At 37.6% G+C, this 18,208-nt stretch overlaps 1 protein-coding gene across 1 annotated transcript in view; it reads right to left on the bottom strand.

The window, feature by feature from the left end:
* Positions 1-18,208, bottom strand: part of MAP3K15 (mitogen-activated protein kinase kinase kinase 15) — a 90,854-nt gene that overhangs the window by 57,851 nt on the left and 14,795 nt on the right. The window contains exons 2-3 of the mRNA XM_049834834.1: positions 9,725-9,864; positions 6,274-6,297 (exon numbers count right to left, since the gene is read on the bottom strand). Coding sequence (XP_049690791.1) covers positions 6,274-6,297; positions 9,725-9,864 — 164 coding nt within the window. The remainder of the gene's footprint in view (positions 1-6,273; positions 6,298-9,724; positions 9,865-18,208) is intronic.

Below are 18,208 nucleotides of genomic sequence, written 5' to 3'. Positions count from 1 at the left end.
GCAATTCTAGTTGCAAATATATATAATCTAAAAATCATGACTCATTTAATTGTAATAGAATTATAACTTCATAGTTTATAAAGACTGTATGCTGAGTTGGTTTATTTCAGGATTAGTAGTTAAGCCATTTTTATTGTCTTATTTTGAGATATTTTTAAGTTAAAAAATACAAAAAACTGAGCAGATGGAAAAAAAAAAAAGCAGCTCTCAATAGCTAATCTTCCAGCAACTAATGTATGCCCAATATGCTATCAATGTAACTTTTGTATTCAATCACAACACTTTAAAATCTACCACAAAAAGAGCCAAAAGTTTAGGAACATAAAAAAAAGGAAATAACTGCAAGTAAGTTGAGAGAGGGACCTGTTCTTCAGAGGAAAATGGTTAAAGGAATTAAGCACAGAGCCATGCCTTTGCTGAAGGCTTGAAATAGTTAGGCCTACATAGGCCATTTTTAGGCTCTAGGCAAGACAAGCCAAATGTTGAGTGCTTTTTGGCTTAAAATACTCCTCTAAACATTTTGCTAATGCCATTAAGAGTAAACTCTTGACCTTAATAATGTAAACAGGCTTATTAAAAAAGCCTGTATTGCTAGTTATTCCAGTGCAACTGTCACTTTGTGACAGAGATGTTACACTAGAATTAAAGAGCTTTTTTTTTTTTTTTTCCAAATAAATAGTGTTGAGTAAAATCTCTGCATTTTTAGAGAGGGAATTATGCCTGCACAGCTAATAGCCTAATTATTTCATTCAAGCCATGCAGTTCATTTTGCCACTTACTCGAGCACCAAGAGTATTAGGAGTGCTTACCCTACCTTACAAAGCAGTTAGAAGGAAAACACATAGGATAACATAAAATGAACTGCATTCACTCAAAGAATTCACTAACTTTTGACTGTTCAGGGAGTTAAATCCACTGTTGTCTTAAGAATTAAGGTTTTCACGGTATTTTTCTGTGATATCACATTCCTATCCATCTTGCGCTACAGGTGACTAGGATACTACGAACTCTAAAAAAATACTTCCTCTTCTAAAGTTGAATATATGCAGTATTTTTATGTACAGACTGAAGAGAGATTATCACAAGACAAGCATTCTAAATGCTCAGGATCTAGCTTGCAAGGAATGAGTACTCCAAGATTACAATCACTTTGAAGGGAAGACCCTGACAAACACTATTCTTAAAGTATCCTTATACATCTTTAAATGCCTAGAAACATAGTAATAAGATGGCGTATCCATCCAATAGAAAGCAGATTTAAAGAGATACATACTTTGCCTATCAGATTACCACTGTGATATTCAGGAGGTACTTGAACCCGAAGAAAAGCTTTGTGGTTGTCAACCTACTCCAAATTGAAATAAAACAACAAAGAGGAAAACACCACCACAAAACAGCATATGAATCAAAAAGACAGACATGACACATGAATAGAGAAATTATTAAAGAAAGAAACAACAGAAAATGAATATAGATATTTATAGCAAGCCCATATTTACAAGGCCAAGAAGCCAGTGCAATACTTTGCCACCCAGAATGTAAGATTTCGCTATTTACGTTATTTATTTGTCTATACATCTGTCATCATTAAAATGCTTTCAAGTCTTATTTTTATGAACCTAACAAATTCATTACCTGCTTAGTTAACTGTAATTCAACCACTGCAAATATGCATCTCTTGAGTTAGTAACATTTCCATAAAAACTAACTTCCATAAATAAATTTTAAAAGTCCTATTTTTCATTATATCAATACTAATGGTGGCATATTTCATGATTGAAAACATTAAAAGTAATATTTATTGGGTTATCCATTGCCTTTGTACTATTCTCCCCTCAAAAGGAAGAATTATTGTCTGTATTTAAGATGTTCCTACTCCTCTTTCTTTCTGTGCCCTTTTGCAAACTCTTTTAATACTTCTGCTGCCTCAGGCTTTTTTAGAAATATATCATTAAATGACCGTATCATATAAACTTTTATATATTGTAAAAATAATCAGAAAAGAAAAAATAGAAAGCTACACTGCATACTACTTCTTCAGATTATTAAATTCATATAATGTAATCATACTTTAGAGTCTTGGCTCTCAATTCAATCCATTGGGGCTACTAAAATGGAGAATATGAGTCCAAGTGCCAAAGTCTTTCCATTTAGTTTTCTTAAATGTTCATTGCCCTGAAACAGTAGATACAGTCTAATTTATACAGCTACTGAAACTCTGAAGAGGCTTTCTGCCAATTACAATAAAAAGTGTTTTTTCAACATAAAAATTCCTTGTGGCAAGAATAAATTGCAATCCTGCTCCCTTTAGATTGAGGAGAATTTTTGCTAATGACTCCTCCATGGCCCAGACATTATTCTCTGCTTACTCTGAGCTGCTACAGGATTTAATGAAAAAACAAAACAAAACAAAAAACATTTAAATGTCTGAAAATACTTCATCAGGCCCAGAGGCCTAAGTATACTATAATAAACCTTTTGGTTTAATAGCCAGCTGACTTTTCTTTAAATACTTTCCCCGAAAGCAATTAACAGGGTTATTCAAATTTCTTCAGGCATACCATCAACTAAAGAAAAATAACTATTAAGTCTGCCTCCTTATATTCGATACTCGCCATAATTATTCTTCCAGAGTGTGAAGTTCTAGTTTGTATTCTCAGTGCCACATTCAAACAAACTGAATGGATCAAAGCATGTATCTCAAACTATGTGCAACTAATGCTAGAACTATTGCCAGAAGGACTGCACATTTTGCTTCCTGACTCCAGCACTTTTTAAAAAGCCCCTTGTGCACTCTTTGCTTCACCAAATCTGGGACTTTTTTTATGCACCACTGCTTAGAATTCTGTAGAGGGAGAGGAAAGGGAGAGAAATTTTCCCCAATAAATAAAAAAAATAAATAAAATCAAGGATAGCAACAAAATGTTGCATCAAAACAGAACAACTTTCCTATGGATTTTGTCTATTACATTGGTTTGGGGGAAGATTTTTTTTTTCAGCATTTTTTGCTTTCAAAAATCCTTGAAATTTCATTTCTCCAGTAAAGCAATGTTTATCTGACATCTAAAGAAACTCCAAAGCACAAGCCCATTTTCCACACATAAATCTATTTTCCTCTACCCTACAGTCCAGTAGCATCCACTGTGCTCTCAAACATTGATTTTTCCAGAATGACAGAGGAAACAAACTGTTCTGGAAGACTGCATGTTTGCAATTTATTTTATCAATGATAATTTTGACAGAAACTACGAAGCTGTGCATATACCCTAGGTAAATTAGGAGAAGATAGTCCTCAAAGCTCAGAGGAGCTCTACAGAAGGAAACCTAACTGATCGGACACAGAATCTTGACCTTGAATTTCATGTCAGGGCAATTCTTTCTTGGGAACTGAACTTCCACAGCCAATAATTCCTTCCTTTTGTATCCAAGTATGCAATAAGTTATCAATATAGAATTTTAATTGCTTGTTTGGGGGAGTCAAGTAGAACTGAATTACATTCCCCATCTTATCTTATCCCTGAAAACTTCATTCCTGGATGCTAGAAGGAAGGAAGGAAGGAAGTTCTCCTACTCTTATGCTCTTTTTTCAGATGGTAAGCTATTAAATCTCTGAGACTCACACCACCACAGCATGCTGCTGTATAATTTTCACTGTTAGATCAGCTGTACTCAGGCCAAAGCCCAAATGAATTGCTGACCTTTTTTCTATGCATTGTTTTCAGCCATATGTCCAGTTTCCTCACTCTTGGCTCCTCCTTGATGCTGAATTAGCACAACAGTTTCCCTACAGGGAAAATATCGATTTTCTTCAAGGCTTACTTGTAATACACAAAAGAAAATCACCACAAAGGATGCACTAGACATTCATCTTCTCTGTATCTTTAACATGGTTCCACACCTATTCTATGCTGATTTTTTTTGCACCTTTGTACACGACGTGAGATTTGCAGGATACATAGAAAAGGTGTGGGCAGGGAAACCTCAGAGAAAGCTCCCAGCTGCAGTAGCCTGCGCAGGGCGTTTCACTTGTGCTGCTGGAAAAATGGTGTGCCGTGCCTGGTAGCAATCTCAGTTGTTCCCCTTCCCTTGTACACAGTGCAGATGTGTGGACACAGAGCTTGTACGATGCAGAGGGAACTTCTCTTCATGAAACCAGCAATAGTATTCCTGTAGCTACTTCTGGGTTGGAAGAAGGCTTAGCAGATCAATTATCTATCCTATTTCCAGCATGTCTCCAGGCCCTAGTGAAGAGTCTATTTAAGCTCTTTTTGCTGTTCCACAGCTATGGCAGAGGCATACCCACTTTTCAATCAGGAAAAGTGAAAGGAAAATATAAAACCCTAGTACAGGGATATTAACTATTGTATCTAATATTCAGCATTTAAATTGAAATGGTTATGTAGCTATGTACTTCATTAGACACAGTAAATTCACATCACTTTTGATCCTACTTAACTAGCACAGCAACCCTCATTAGCATTTAACTTCAAACAAGACATTGCCCATACAGCTGTAAAATATTTAACCAAGCAGTGAAGCAGTGGCACCTGCAAACTGCATGCCTCTCATAACAACTCATTGGATCAGAAAGCAGGGGAAAGCAATTGCCTATTTGAAGTCTAACTTAGAAAAACATAAAGTTTTCACCTATTAACTATTCAGCTTGCTAATTAGTTTGTTGTAATTTCTGATTTCAAAACTGATAAAAGACTGCAATATGGGAGTACCTTTATGTAATAAAAGAGAATATGAACAACTTCAAATAACACAAAAGGGTCAAGAATCCATACTTGGTATTTAAAGTAATTTATTTTTTCCTCACTGTATTTTACTCACAATTGTTTTCTTAATTTAAGCACTCGAAGAAAGTGGGTTAGGCAATCGTGCTTTTTAAAGGAGGAATGAAGATCCTAGTTTCAGGATGCCTCCCTGCACCTTTCGTTAGCCACATAGTGTTTACAGGTCTAATACTAGGCCCTGCTGTAGAAACCACATCACCAGATCCATCCTCTCTTCCACGTGAAGGGAAATACCTACCTCTGTGGGAGAAAGAATCTGCCAAAGGGAAAGATTGAAGGCTGCTAATCTGATTGTACTAGGCTGAACTTGCCACCATCCTCTTTGCCCTTACTGCATTTCTGGAATTACGACCAAAATGGCTCAGTCACAATTCCCTCTCTTGCTCTGGAGGGGAAAACACATGCATGCCTGTGACATTTTGATCATCTACCAGGTGATGGATAGTAGCATTCACAAGCAAATCTGCCTCATTCCGAGGCCCCCTTCACTGAGCTACAGACCAGTAAATGCAGCTCACATCTCACAAGTGAAACTAGTTCAAAGATCACCAAGACAGGAAAATGACCTGGATTTACTCACACACTCAAACCTGATCTATCTTTAGCCTACATGCAGTGCTGTGGCCAAGTATAAACAGCAGCTCAAAATAAACTGCTGTGACTAGTGCATTATCTCTTCTAGTTCTATTTTAAATTATTAGCAAACTCTAAGAACATTTCATTATTTTAGTCCTGCTCTATATTCTTCAGAAGAAAATAAAAGTATATAGTGAATGTGAGCAAACAGAAAGGAATAAATAGAAGTTTAAGATTTTTATAAATTCAGTAGTCCTTAAAATAACAGTGTAGAGTGTTTAATGGAAATAACCACTGATACAATGTGAAGTATGACAAAACATGTAACTGTCTGATATCATGGCATATTGCAATAAGCCTAAAATAACCACTAAATTTTATCTTGGTTCAGGCTTGCTTACAATTTGGCTTTACTTGCATTAAGGGTAAGAATATTTTTACCTTGGGAAATAAGCTTTTGCATTCCTAAGTAAAATCTGTGAATTTGTGAGCAAGAGGATGGGTATACAGTAGCCAAAGCTGTTTGAGATACAAGAGTAAGCCCTATTAAGACATCACACACACATATATATTTGCACAAGTGGGTGAAAGTGGTAGAGAGAAAGACTTGGAATTTCTGAGTTTACATTTTGAGAATCAACCTAGATATATAACATATATCTACTGGCACTTTTCTAGAACTTAGAAAGAAACTTCTAAAGAAAAGTAATTTTTAAATCTAGCTTTACTTTGGAAAGGTAGTCAACAAGATTTCCACTAGTTTCAATTGTATATAGGTAAAACATACTTCCTTCAATCATATAGAGCGTATATATGCTTGGCAGCTTTCTTATTAGAGTCACTTCAAATGTTATATCTTCATTTTGTGTTTTAAAATGAATATGCATTTAATACTTACTGTGTTTTTCTGAGATACCATATCCTGTGGGGGGAGGGGGAGGAAGAAAAGAGAGAATAAAAATGTTTATCCATTTTTACTGGTAATTATTACTTCCAATAAAAATAACTGGTATACATATAAATATACACACATACAGATGTGTTTTTCACAGCATAATCCATATTTCCTGCCACAGAAAATTCCAAGTAGAGAGACAGAACAACATCATGAAAAGTCTTAGCAGTTGAGGTTAGGAAAAGATTAATGATTCAAAGAAGAAACCTATTTAAAGAAGAGCCTATAAGATGAAGAAAGTTGTACTTGCCAGTAACTGGAGTTTCTCAGGCTGGGCACTCTCCATACCCAGTCATATCCAGGCATTTGTGAGACAAAATCATTCAAAGCTGGAGATCTTTTTTCTCTGAAAGAGTATCCTTAACATACCTAGGTCGCTTTCCTACCTGGATGGGCACAGACCGACACATTCCTCCTACACCCTAATTCTTCTCCCCTCAAAATCTAAAGAGAGACATTGAAACTATGAGGCAGATGATAAACTAATGGGCATGTAAACCAGTTTCTGGTAAGTAACCTCTTCCTCCTTCTAGTGATGGTTTACCTGTTCAGTGAACACTGCTTGGTGAAAATAAAGAGATCTCCAGGTAAATCACACTACAAATGTTAGATATAGACTTTTTTCTAAGCAAAGCTATTGATGTAATTTAATTGTATGTGCTCTGACAACCTAAGATGATTCTGCTTAAGCAACTTCACATCTGACAGCCTGAAATCCACTTGAACAACCACTGTACAGAACTTATCATGCCCATTCACTCTTTTCCTCAACAACAGACAAAATATTAGGGGCCATCTAAGGAGTTTAGTTTTGCAAATATGGCCCTCTTGAAATCTGGATTATATATTGAAATCTGGATTATATATTCTTTGATATGCTTGGAACTAGGTTGCTTCGGAATGTACACTGGTGAAACTGAAGAGACAACTCTTGGGAGAATTTCAGGACAGGCCTTAAGAAATAAACTATATAAACTCAGGCTGCTGAACTTCACAGATCTTCCCAGTAGCAGTAATAGCAGCCATGAATACTGCCTTTATAACACTTAGGCTAGCCACTCTTAAAATGCATGCACAGCAACCTAGGTCCAAGTAAAGTAATAAATTCCTGAAAGGAAGGGAAAAAAAACCTGACCAAATTAGCCATAAACCTAAGAATAAAAAAAACCCCCGCAGATTGTCAGAAGCACATATTAAGGTACCAAAACCTCAACAGAATTACTAATTAACTTAAACTCCTTAAGCCCAATAAAATACCTCATAACAAAAGTGATGGAAGGCTAAGACATCTGAAATATCATATATCTGAAAATTAGTATGTCTACCTAACTAAGCGAGTATCTCTGGTAGAGCTTTATCTACTGCAGATAAAGATCTTTCTCAGCAGGGAGAAATGAACTCTTCTGAAAACTACCCAGCACCTATGCCCTGAAATTTGTGATGAACTATTCTTCACTGAAAGACACCAAGAACAATTCCTATCTACCTTCTGAACTATTCCTAAGAAAGGTGTATTAGCATATTTGAATGGTATCCAACACTGAACTGGGGCTTAATTGCAGAAGAGGTATAAAGGACACCAGGGTAGGACTGACCTACATCCCAGTGCCCTGCTTGATCCAGAAGATCTCTTCCACTTGGTTCCAGCAACAGAAATCAAGCCTTCTGATCCCATAGTAAGATATGCAGGGGCCTACATAGGCAAGGAGGTTATGCAAACAACTGGGAGATGAGGAAGAGATCAGCGACACTGACAGAGTTCCTACGAGAAGACAGATGAAGGCAGATAATAGCTTTTCTAGCCTGAAGTGACCCAGTCAGGCTCCAGTGTTCCCAGGTCCCCAGATTTGTCCTTGAGCTTTACATCCTTAGAAGAAAAGTCCCAGAACTGACAGTGCAAAGACTTGCAAGTTCCGGCAACAATCAGTCTGAAGATCCAGCCGATGGATGGATGTAACCCTGGAGGTCATTCAGCACTCCCGTTATGGAGCAGGTGCTTGTGTATGGGCTTAGCACAAAGTACACAAATCAAAGCCATCCACAGTGGTCCTCACTAGGCAGAGACAAATAGAAGATGACTAGCCTGTGTTCCCAAACTTTGGCACATCCTTGGGAGAACTAAGTTGATCAGAACATCTGAGTGACAGCATAAAAGAAAGATAAAAATATGTTAATGAAAAATAAAAATGAAAGATCTCTTTGCAGTCAGGTATATTACCAATGCAGGATGAAAAGTTGTATCCCTGCCCGCCCAGATTTGCTAGAGGAATGGAGGACATACAAGTAAGCCTTAGAGCAGATCCATATGGATAATCTCTTTGAGCAAAGTGTGAGAGGCTCCAGCTCCAAGTTCTTGTGACTCTAGGTCACACAGAATGTGAATGTGTACGTGGACCACCACCTGAAGAAAGGAAGTATGGGATACTAGACACATCACAGTAAAATCAGTGACATTGAGATCAGAAAAGAGGACCAAGAAGCTGTGACAGAACAGAGCTTTTCTGGGAAAAGAGAAGGAGACTCAGAAAATTAGGATTAAACTTAATATTCTTATATGATCAAGAGAGGTTGGAGAATTCCAAAAGGATTTTTGGACACTGTTGGTGTGAAAAATATAAAGTAGTAGGGGGCAATAACTCAAAATAAGGAGCAAAACCACAAAGTATGAACAACACTGCTCCCAGTGAAGGTAGCAAGAAAATGGATGATATTAAAAGCAGCAGTAGGTGATGATACAGAGGATAAATCCAAATGTGATCTAAACCAAAGAGAACCAGCACTGAGAAAGACAGAAACATCCACAATATGTGACTTGCATCCCCAATGTATGACTTGCATCCAGAACAGCAATTTCAGGACTTAAGCGTATAGCATGTATTATCCTACTATAAAAATGAGTAACAGGCCTATAAAAAGATTTGGTGAGGATCTCTTTTTTTATCTTCTAACAGCAATAAAAAGGACATTCCTGTAGTCTTAGCTACTCCACACCTAGGAGATACAAACCTCATCTGACAGAAGTACTTCAATAGCAGGAGTAGGTTGCAATACAGCCCTTGTTCAAGCATCGTTATTATACAGGCCATAACATTTTCCTGCATGTACTCTAATTAAAAGAGGGAAAGGAAGGAAAAAAGTCAGACCTGCACTCTCACTTCCAACTCTATCTGAAGCAAAATCAGTACCATACTATGGATCTTTTCTTATAAACAAGCTTTTATACTATTCTAATCATTACTATTTTTGTTAGCAGCTGTTTTTCTTAGCATGATTTTTTTATGTAGCTATCAGGAAATCACATGCAATGCAAGTTTCAGAAAAACACAAGCATTTGCAGGATCAGGTATTTAAAGATACTTCTGAAATGAAGCAGATTTTGAAGCGAGAACCTTACTTTGAGAGATTGAGCAGTGTCAGCATCAGTGTCATGGTAGAGTATAACATTATTGGCCATGTCAAAGCTTTCACGCACACCAAGGTGGTAGAACAGTGATGGCTGCTTGGAAATATCGCTCATGTCCACAACTGCAACATCTGAAATGAGAGAGGGAGGGTGTAAAGTGCTAAAAAAATAATCATCTTAAAACCAATTTTATTCTTACACAGGATTTAAAATAAATCCTGAAATTAAACATATATTTGGACAGACAAAATCAATATATTCAAATAAGGATCATTTTTTTACGCTACGAGTAAATTTTACCATTCATATAAAAGATAACAACCTACTTGGGAAATTGTCACAGTGTTAGAATAACGGGGAGGCAGAGTTTATGAATTCTGCTTGAGGTTTTGAAATCACTGCATCAGGAATGCCTCAGGTAAAGCAGCAGTTCTGTATTTTCTCTCTGAACTAGTCCTGACAGCCTGAACGCCCAAGAGGATAGAAGGCTCCAAACCTTCAGGTGGAACCTCCAAGAACAATAAAGTAGCAGAAAATTAGGGAAAACTGCAAGACCAAGTTTGTCTTAAGAGTCTGAGCTTTGGAGAACAGGAAATTCCTAAACAGTAGAAAAAGAAATGACTGTGAAAGTTGACTTCAAAAGCTACAGGCAAGATATTCAAGATGGGGGGTGCAGGAATGAGGGGATTCAACCACAAGTGGCCAGAGCAAGACTTTCACTGCTCTTAGGTAGTATTCCAGTCAGAAATGGAAGTAAAAAAATTGAAGTCAGTGGAAGATTACCTATACAGAGAGCTAAAGAGAAATACCCCATATTATGCAGAACAGCTGAGATACAGGCAAAAGATTCTCAGTTCACCATTTGGTTCTCATATAATCCTAAAGGCCAGTACAGAGAGAAGAGGTCACTGGAGAAGTCGACATTTAATGCTGAGTTTTTTAGCTTGATTCTTATATACTCTGTGCTACCTAAGAAAATCTGGCTTTAAAGCTTTTTAAAGGTCTGTATCTATATATCTGTCTGCTTTCACCACTATGGGATAGATGGATGAACTTAAATCCAAAGTATTCATAAGCCTAGAGCCTTGGCGTTGAAACCACAGGGGAGTCTGAGGTTCAAAACAGATTCCAGAGACTCAGCGCAGCTGGGCAGTAAATCTTACATTTCCAAAGGTGTAACGGACAGTGTCTGTACCTAAGGGGAATGACAGAGAAGGGTGAGCTACTAGTAAACAAGACATCTAAAAGCGGGTCTGATGTATAAGATCCAAACACAGCAGCCAGTTTACCTGGGCTTCACTGAGGTTACCCATCACAAGAATCAATATCCCATACTTAGTATGCAAGCTCTTGGAAAAGCCTGCAATGAATATACACTCCTGTACAATTCCATCAGGCTATGCTAGCACACCACACTGGTGTCAGCCAGTCCCTCTGGTTACTGACACACTCCCTGTTAAAGCAAAAGGAACATTTTGGAATCCAAAGACAATGACCTGTCTTAAGACCAAAACATCACCATTCAAGAGAAAAACAAACAACCCAAACCCAACAAAACAAACAAACAACGCAAAAATCCAAACATACCTCCTCCCTCCCCCCAAAAAAGAAAACCCCAACACAAAATCATTGCAACATGAGAAAATCCCTTTATTTCTGTAGAACCTCAAATCCTGCACAACCTACTGATAATCTTTCTAGTTCGTGTTTAGCCAGCTCTCTACAGCATGGGCAAACTTCTTAGTATACTGCACACTGTAAGGTCCCAAACTTAGGTACAACCTCCTCCATTATAGACAAGCATGAAGCAAGAGCTAATGTACTTTGATCAAATCTTTTCATGAATGAGGAATTTTATGCAGTAACGAAACATTGCACATAGGTCTAAAAGACCAACGGATATGGTTTCCTATGTTCAGAATGAAAGAGCAGGGGAAGGTACAGCCCCTCTGTAAAGACAGAAGGCTTCCAAGTAAAGTACAGCGATCTTTACAATGCATGCACTGGAGGATGTGGAGGGTAGAGATGTGCTTAATGTTGCACATGACCAGCTTTGGATGGTTCTGGAACAGAACATTTAAACTCATTGCTTTGTTTCTGCAGCAGCAACTCACATTTAAAAGAACATGCCCATAAAAATGTGTTCTTCCTCATTTCTTCTTAGGCATAAAAGATCTTTTAAACTCTTTTAGTTTTCTCGTGGTTGTGTATGAAACTATTTTCATGCTGAAGATAGTTCTCTTTTGTCACAAACCCCCAAACTGATCTCACTTTATTAAGTATCTGATTGCAGTTCGTCTAAGCTTTTGTTTCCATTGTAAAACAATTATGCTATGTGTGTATTTTTTAGTGCATTAAGGTAATTCATCAGTATTACTAGTACAATCTTGATTAGGTGTCTGCATTGTTGCAACAGATGGCACATAAATAATTTCTTATACTACAGTTTACATATCTTAACACTAGCATGTCTTAAGAGACCAGACAGGGGAAGAGATAAATAACTATGACAACTGAAATGAGATTAGAGCTCATTACTTGTGGTAAAACAGGAGACTGTGAAACTAATAAATAATTAAACAGGAAAAACATTATTACATGGGTTAAAACCAGAGAACTTACATGTCCATCTGGAATGCACCTGAAGGAATCATTTAATTTAATGATCTATGCAAATCACAAGTCTTCATGTGACTGTTGTATCATTTATGGCACTGCTAGCAACAACAAAAGGAAAATTTTGGTACCGGGTTTGGGGATTTAGAAGTTAAAAGTAGTAAACAAGACAAAATGAAGAAATAGCCTGAAAAATGCTCAAAGTTAAATGGAATCTAGAAGGCCTAACAGAAGAAAATGTCAGAAAAAGTCTGTACTGCTATCAACTCCTAATCTAAGACTCACCTCTATCCAGCCTTATCCACGTGGAGAACAAGAACCTTAGTCCATTATTATGTATTCATTATTTTTCAGCATTTGGAACCTATCTATACATAATAGATTAAAAAATAATACCAAATTTAACATGATAATAGAAACCTTATTGGAGGAAAATGCAGAATTCTGCCCCTTCTTATTCACTAGCATCCTGGTAAAATACAAACTTTCAGATTACTATTCCTTCAGATTATTGACAATTTGCATTAGTGTCCTTCACAGCTAGTAAATAAACAAATGTGTTATCCTTGAAATCCACTGGAGAAAACTCAAAATTATTCTTCAGAACACCACCAATGCTCCTAACGAGGAAGAAAAAAAAATAAAATCAATCATCATAACTATCTTCAAGAACCCATAACTTCAGGATGCACATTCAATTTTTTTTCTGCACTGCATGACTGCATGGTCCTTTGAAGGAGAGAATGCCAGAGTGTTTATAGGGTAACAATTATGGTAAAATTTGAAGTGTATTTGAAAACCAGGAATCCTTTGCAGCTTTCACTTAAGGTAAAACAAAAGGCACAATACTTTCAACTTTAACATACCCTGCATTTTAAACAAAAAGCACAACGCTTTCAACTTTAATATACCCTAAATAGCATTTTTAAAACCATTTCATATATTTCAGACTAAGCTTAACTTTCATTAGACTAAAACCAAGTCCTGCACTTTTGTATAAATAGTAAATTAAAATTAACTGTAACAATTTAGAAATTGCTTATGAAGCACCTTTAAGAAGGAAGATTGTTCTTATAAGCTGCAATCAACTTTTGCACAAGAATTCAGTTGTGGCTGGAGTCAGACTACAAGCTTCAGCCTACTTCCTATTTCAGAAAAGGAAACACAAGCATGCACACTGGAGGCCTGAAACTTTTTGATACAGTGAGGGCACCTCCTTTGGAATGAGTGTTTAGTTCACAGGCCAAAGGAATTGAGAACTCAAAGGACAGGAAATTTAAGAATTAAATTAGGTATGAATCCTCATATTAATTTGGGAAAAAAGATGATTTCTTTCTGTTCACTTATAGTAAGTGCTGAAGAAAAAACAGTGGGATTTGGGGATTTTATTAATGACACCAATCACAAATTGGAGAAAGAAGACAAGTTTAATATTGGCCAAATAATTTTTAATTCACTGTTTTTAAAGGATGATTATCTTGGGAAGACAACAGAGAAAATTAGATTCTGATTCTGGTGTATTATCCATCCACACCCACTCTGATTATAAAATGAAGCAAAATCTAAACTTAGATATATCTCACTTTTGACACCTCTAATGGATTTGTTAAGTGCTTTCAGAATTCTGAAAACCTGGGCATCAAATGGCAAAAATTCTGAAATGTGCTCGGCCACCGTTTGTCTGTTTGCTCAGGAAAACAAAAAGACTGTTGTAAAGTGGCCATTTCAGGCACATGTTGTTTTATCAAAACCAGGGCCACACCTCTAACTTGTGTTCTCAGACTGAGCTTGTCATTTGCCTTTTACTCAGGTGTGGCTTTAATCTTACCTTCATCTGCCACAGGTTTTATGTTACAAAATGATCTATTAGTGAGAAAGGTGCACCACACACCAAAATGTATCAGTTCTGCTCCTCTCACCTAGCAAAATGGAAGGCAAGGGCAAAAAGCCTAACAATTGGGGCCCTTATAAAAGCCAGCGTTATCAGAACAGCAAACACAAGGGGCAAAGTCAGACCTTTCTTTTGCATTTCTTCCTTCTTGTGTGCCAAATGTTGCTCTGGCAAGCGGTTTCACATCCTTCCCCATGAAGTCATTCTGCTCTGTGAATGTGAATACTGTGAGTGCTGAAGAGGTAAATTCAACTGTGCATTAGCTGACCAGAAGCAGCATTCTTGGCTAAGGAAAATTGGCTGTTAAATAACTTTCCTGAAATGACCAGGCAAATGCAGAGCCCTGCCGTTGCTACGAAAGAAACTGAAAAACTTTAATTGTCAGATAAGCCTTACCACTATACAGCAGCATTACTAACTGCAACAATTAGTGCTTTGCTCCCTTTAACACACAAACACATTAAAACCGGCAGTGTCCCACCTCCAGAGACAAATCTGGGAACAGCTGTGTTAAGCAAAGTGGTCCAACTGGCACTTCACAGGCTGGATCCAGCTGACCCACTGCCTTTGTTTGGAAAGCAGGCACACCCACGTGGAGGAGGAGGAAGAGTTGACATCCAAGTCTGTTTCTCACTACAGCATTTGGGTGCATGCTAGAGTCTTCTTCATGCGGCCCAGCAAGGCATCTCCTCCTTCCTATGCATCTAAAAAGTTTGGAGCACTCAAACTCAAGCCTCTCGGCTCCCAAGGCAAGAAGCTGAAAGACAGCAGTTTTTAAACTACCAGAATGGTTAGAACTTATCAAGCAAAGCTGTAGCCTGGATTACACTCTGAAAGTGGAGATAAGGAAGCTGGTAGACTTATTTTTCCATGTATAGATCACAAAAGTGCCTCATACAGCTTCCATTGAAACCACTGGGAGAACCCCCAGCAGCCTGAAATGGCACAGAATGAGCACTTTTTGGATAGCCAACCTGCACGTGGCGAAACATGAAGTCCAAAGAAGCAGCCAGAAAAATAATCCAGTGTGGAAGAAAGAGGCACACATAGCTGGAGTGAAACCAGTAATGAATGCAACCAGCACAGCAACATGTACACAGAGCCTGAAAGCTTTTTAATATAGGTAAGGCATACAAAAACCATATTTATTTCAAACATATACCAGAAACTTCTTGTTCATGAGATAGTTCTCACCTGTAACCTTCTGTCTTTTCGATTTCAAATACAGCCTTTGGCAACAACATTTGAAAGTTTTAGTGTTAGGCTATCTCAGTAACATACGACATTATAACATTCACTGGCAATTCTCATCCAGCAAAATCAACCCTCAGGATAAACTGAAAATCAGACAACCATCCAAAACAACAGCATGGACAAGACTGAGGGGCCAGTGCTCATCTCTGACTTTCATAATTCTGTGTAAGTACCCATTTCATGCAATGAACTCCACAACAGGGTTATATTCAGACCCAAACATTACAGCCACTCATCATGTTAGCACGGTGGTGTTACTTTACAGTTGTACTCAGATACTGCATCTTTCATCTGTCCTCTGGTACACAAACACACATTAAAAATAGCACTAGAACATATTTTTCATGCTCCAGTGGCATTTATTGCAACTCAGGAGAAACTAGTATCTAAAACTATTAATTTTTCTAAACTACAAAGTATTTGTGCCATATTTATAATTGATACATATTCCTTAATATCAAAATAACCATCTGTTCCAAAAATTAAATCACCCAAGAAATTGCACTTTAGTTAAAAGGAACAGAACAAATTACAGCAGGTGAACAACACTGCCAGTTCTAGGAGTTGATCTGTAACCTGAGTTCTCATTTATTTTTATGTTTAGGGGTTTCCTTATTCATTAAATACACCGACTGAAGCCTTCAATTCTTTCCCCTGCAACTGCATATTAGGAACTTTTTTGTTAAATGGAAGCGAGGATCCTTCCAAAAATGTTGGACACCAAAAGCAAAAGCTTTATTAAATTCACAGTAAGTTTCAAACAAGGCAAGGCACTACAGTAAGAAAGCATTTCTACCGATACAGAAAAGCAAAAATTGTGTCAAGGGCATGCCTGTGCTCATTACTTCTTTAACTGATCTTTAAAGATAGTCTCTCAGACTCTGTCAAAACAGAACCACAACCAGCACCCACAAGGACTGGTGTGGGAAGAAAAGTAATGCAGTTAATGTAATACATAGGGCATCCAAACTTAGAATGCATTTTTAATTCTTCTGCACAAGTATGAAGGAGAAAAATACAGTATGAGTGGAATACTGAAACACCTGAAAATAACCTGTCATTCAGCAGAGCAGAAAACATTTTTTGTATAGTTGGCAGTTTAGGGAAAGAAGGAAACAAAGAACTAATCCTCAAAGAACTTTTCTTACAATATGAATTGCAGAAGTTAGGAAATATATAATTCACTGTAAACTGTGTATGCCTAAGCTTAGAAGTTGCTTAATGTTTTCCATGACAAAACTTTGCTTTCAGTCCTTTTTAACTTTGCCAGTCTTTGCTTCAGGTTGGGTTTTTTTTTTTATAAAAGACTTAATTAAAAACAACCCAGTCATTTGTGTTGGAGAACTTATTTTTCTAGCCAATGTTAAACATCCTCTCATGCCAAATTAAGAAGGCTTAGTGCTTCCAAGCACCAAAACAGAAATTTGTCAGACGAGTCAGGCTGTCTGGAAGTACTCGTTAGCCTCATGAAACGCTGCTCGTTCCAAAGCTAAGATTTCAGCAGTCAGTTGGTCAGAGTCACAAGGGAGATGTTTGGTCTCAGATGAACCAGTCCTCACTCCCTCCATTGTCAGTGCAGAGAGAGGAAAAGCACTTTAGATCACCATTCATCTGATCTGTCAGAAGTCTACTTTAGGATGAGATGAACTGCAGCCCAGACGTGCCCATTTCTCTCCACTATGAAGTGAGTCAAAGCCAACTGCAGACACCCACACCGAAGTGTGCTATGAACCCCCTCCACAGAGCCTCGCAGCTCTGCTTTGAAGAATTTCATTAACCATCAAGGCATTTCAGTGAAGAACGGTACTACCTCAGCAGATATTTCCCTGCAGATGTTCCCACCAGCTGACCAATGAACTGGTGGCCAACAGAGAAGGACTACAGCTCTTTCTCATCAGTACTATACCTGCAGTCTCTCTGTCTGTGAGAAAGAAAAGGAAGGATTGTCACAATTCAAACCCTCAGCTAAGATTTCCAAAGGAGTCTCTGAAACACCTACTTGCTTGATTTTTCCATAAATTGGGAGCTCATTTGTGAATCCCAGCTTATGACACTCTTTGCTTTGGCACTGAAATATGATTATACAACTGTGCAGATGACTGTTCTCCTAGAGGTGTGTTTGCATGTACTATCTCAGCCCAGAGTCTTTTCTGCTACCCATGTAATCTGATCGTTGAGTTACATTGAAGCATTGACTATAACCTCCTGGCCTATGGATGAAGTTTATATGCAAGTTAAATTCTCAGTAAAATTACCTTCAAGACAAATACAAGCATTACATTTCCCTGTAAGGCAATGACATTCGTACTAAAGCTAGTAACAGACCTTTATCTTTTTTTTTTTTTTTTTTTTCTCCCTTTCATACCATAGCTTGTGAGGTCCTGAGAACAACATAGCCTCAAGTCCAAGGGCACTACCTCACAGTGGTGTGAGATCACAGTCAAAAAAAGAACGTCCGCACACACCATCACTGAAAACTCACCAACTCACCCAGTACACACCCCTTTGCACAGCCACTCTTCCATGAGAAGGATTATAAAAAAATTTACCCACTCTGGGACCACAATCAAAGTCACAGATCTTTAGTTACCAACCACAACTGTATCAGATGGGTCCTGCCAAGGTCTGCACACTGCTAATAAATGAATTCTGAAAGTTGTGAGATGCACAAGAGATCAATATTTATAGCATTTCTTTGTAAAATTACAGCCTTC

The sequence above is a fragment of the Accipiter gentilis genome, chromosome 32 (assembly GCF_929443795.1).
Source record: "Accipiter gentilis chromosome 32, bAccGen1.1, whole genome shotgun sequence".
NCBI lineage: Eukaryota > Metazoa > Chordata > Aves > Accipitriformes > Accipitridae > Astur > Astur gentilis.
This window is presented reverse-complemented; position numbering and strand designations above follow the sequence as displayed.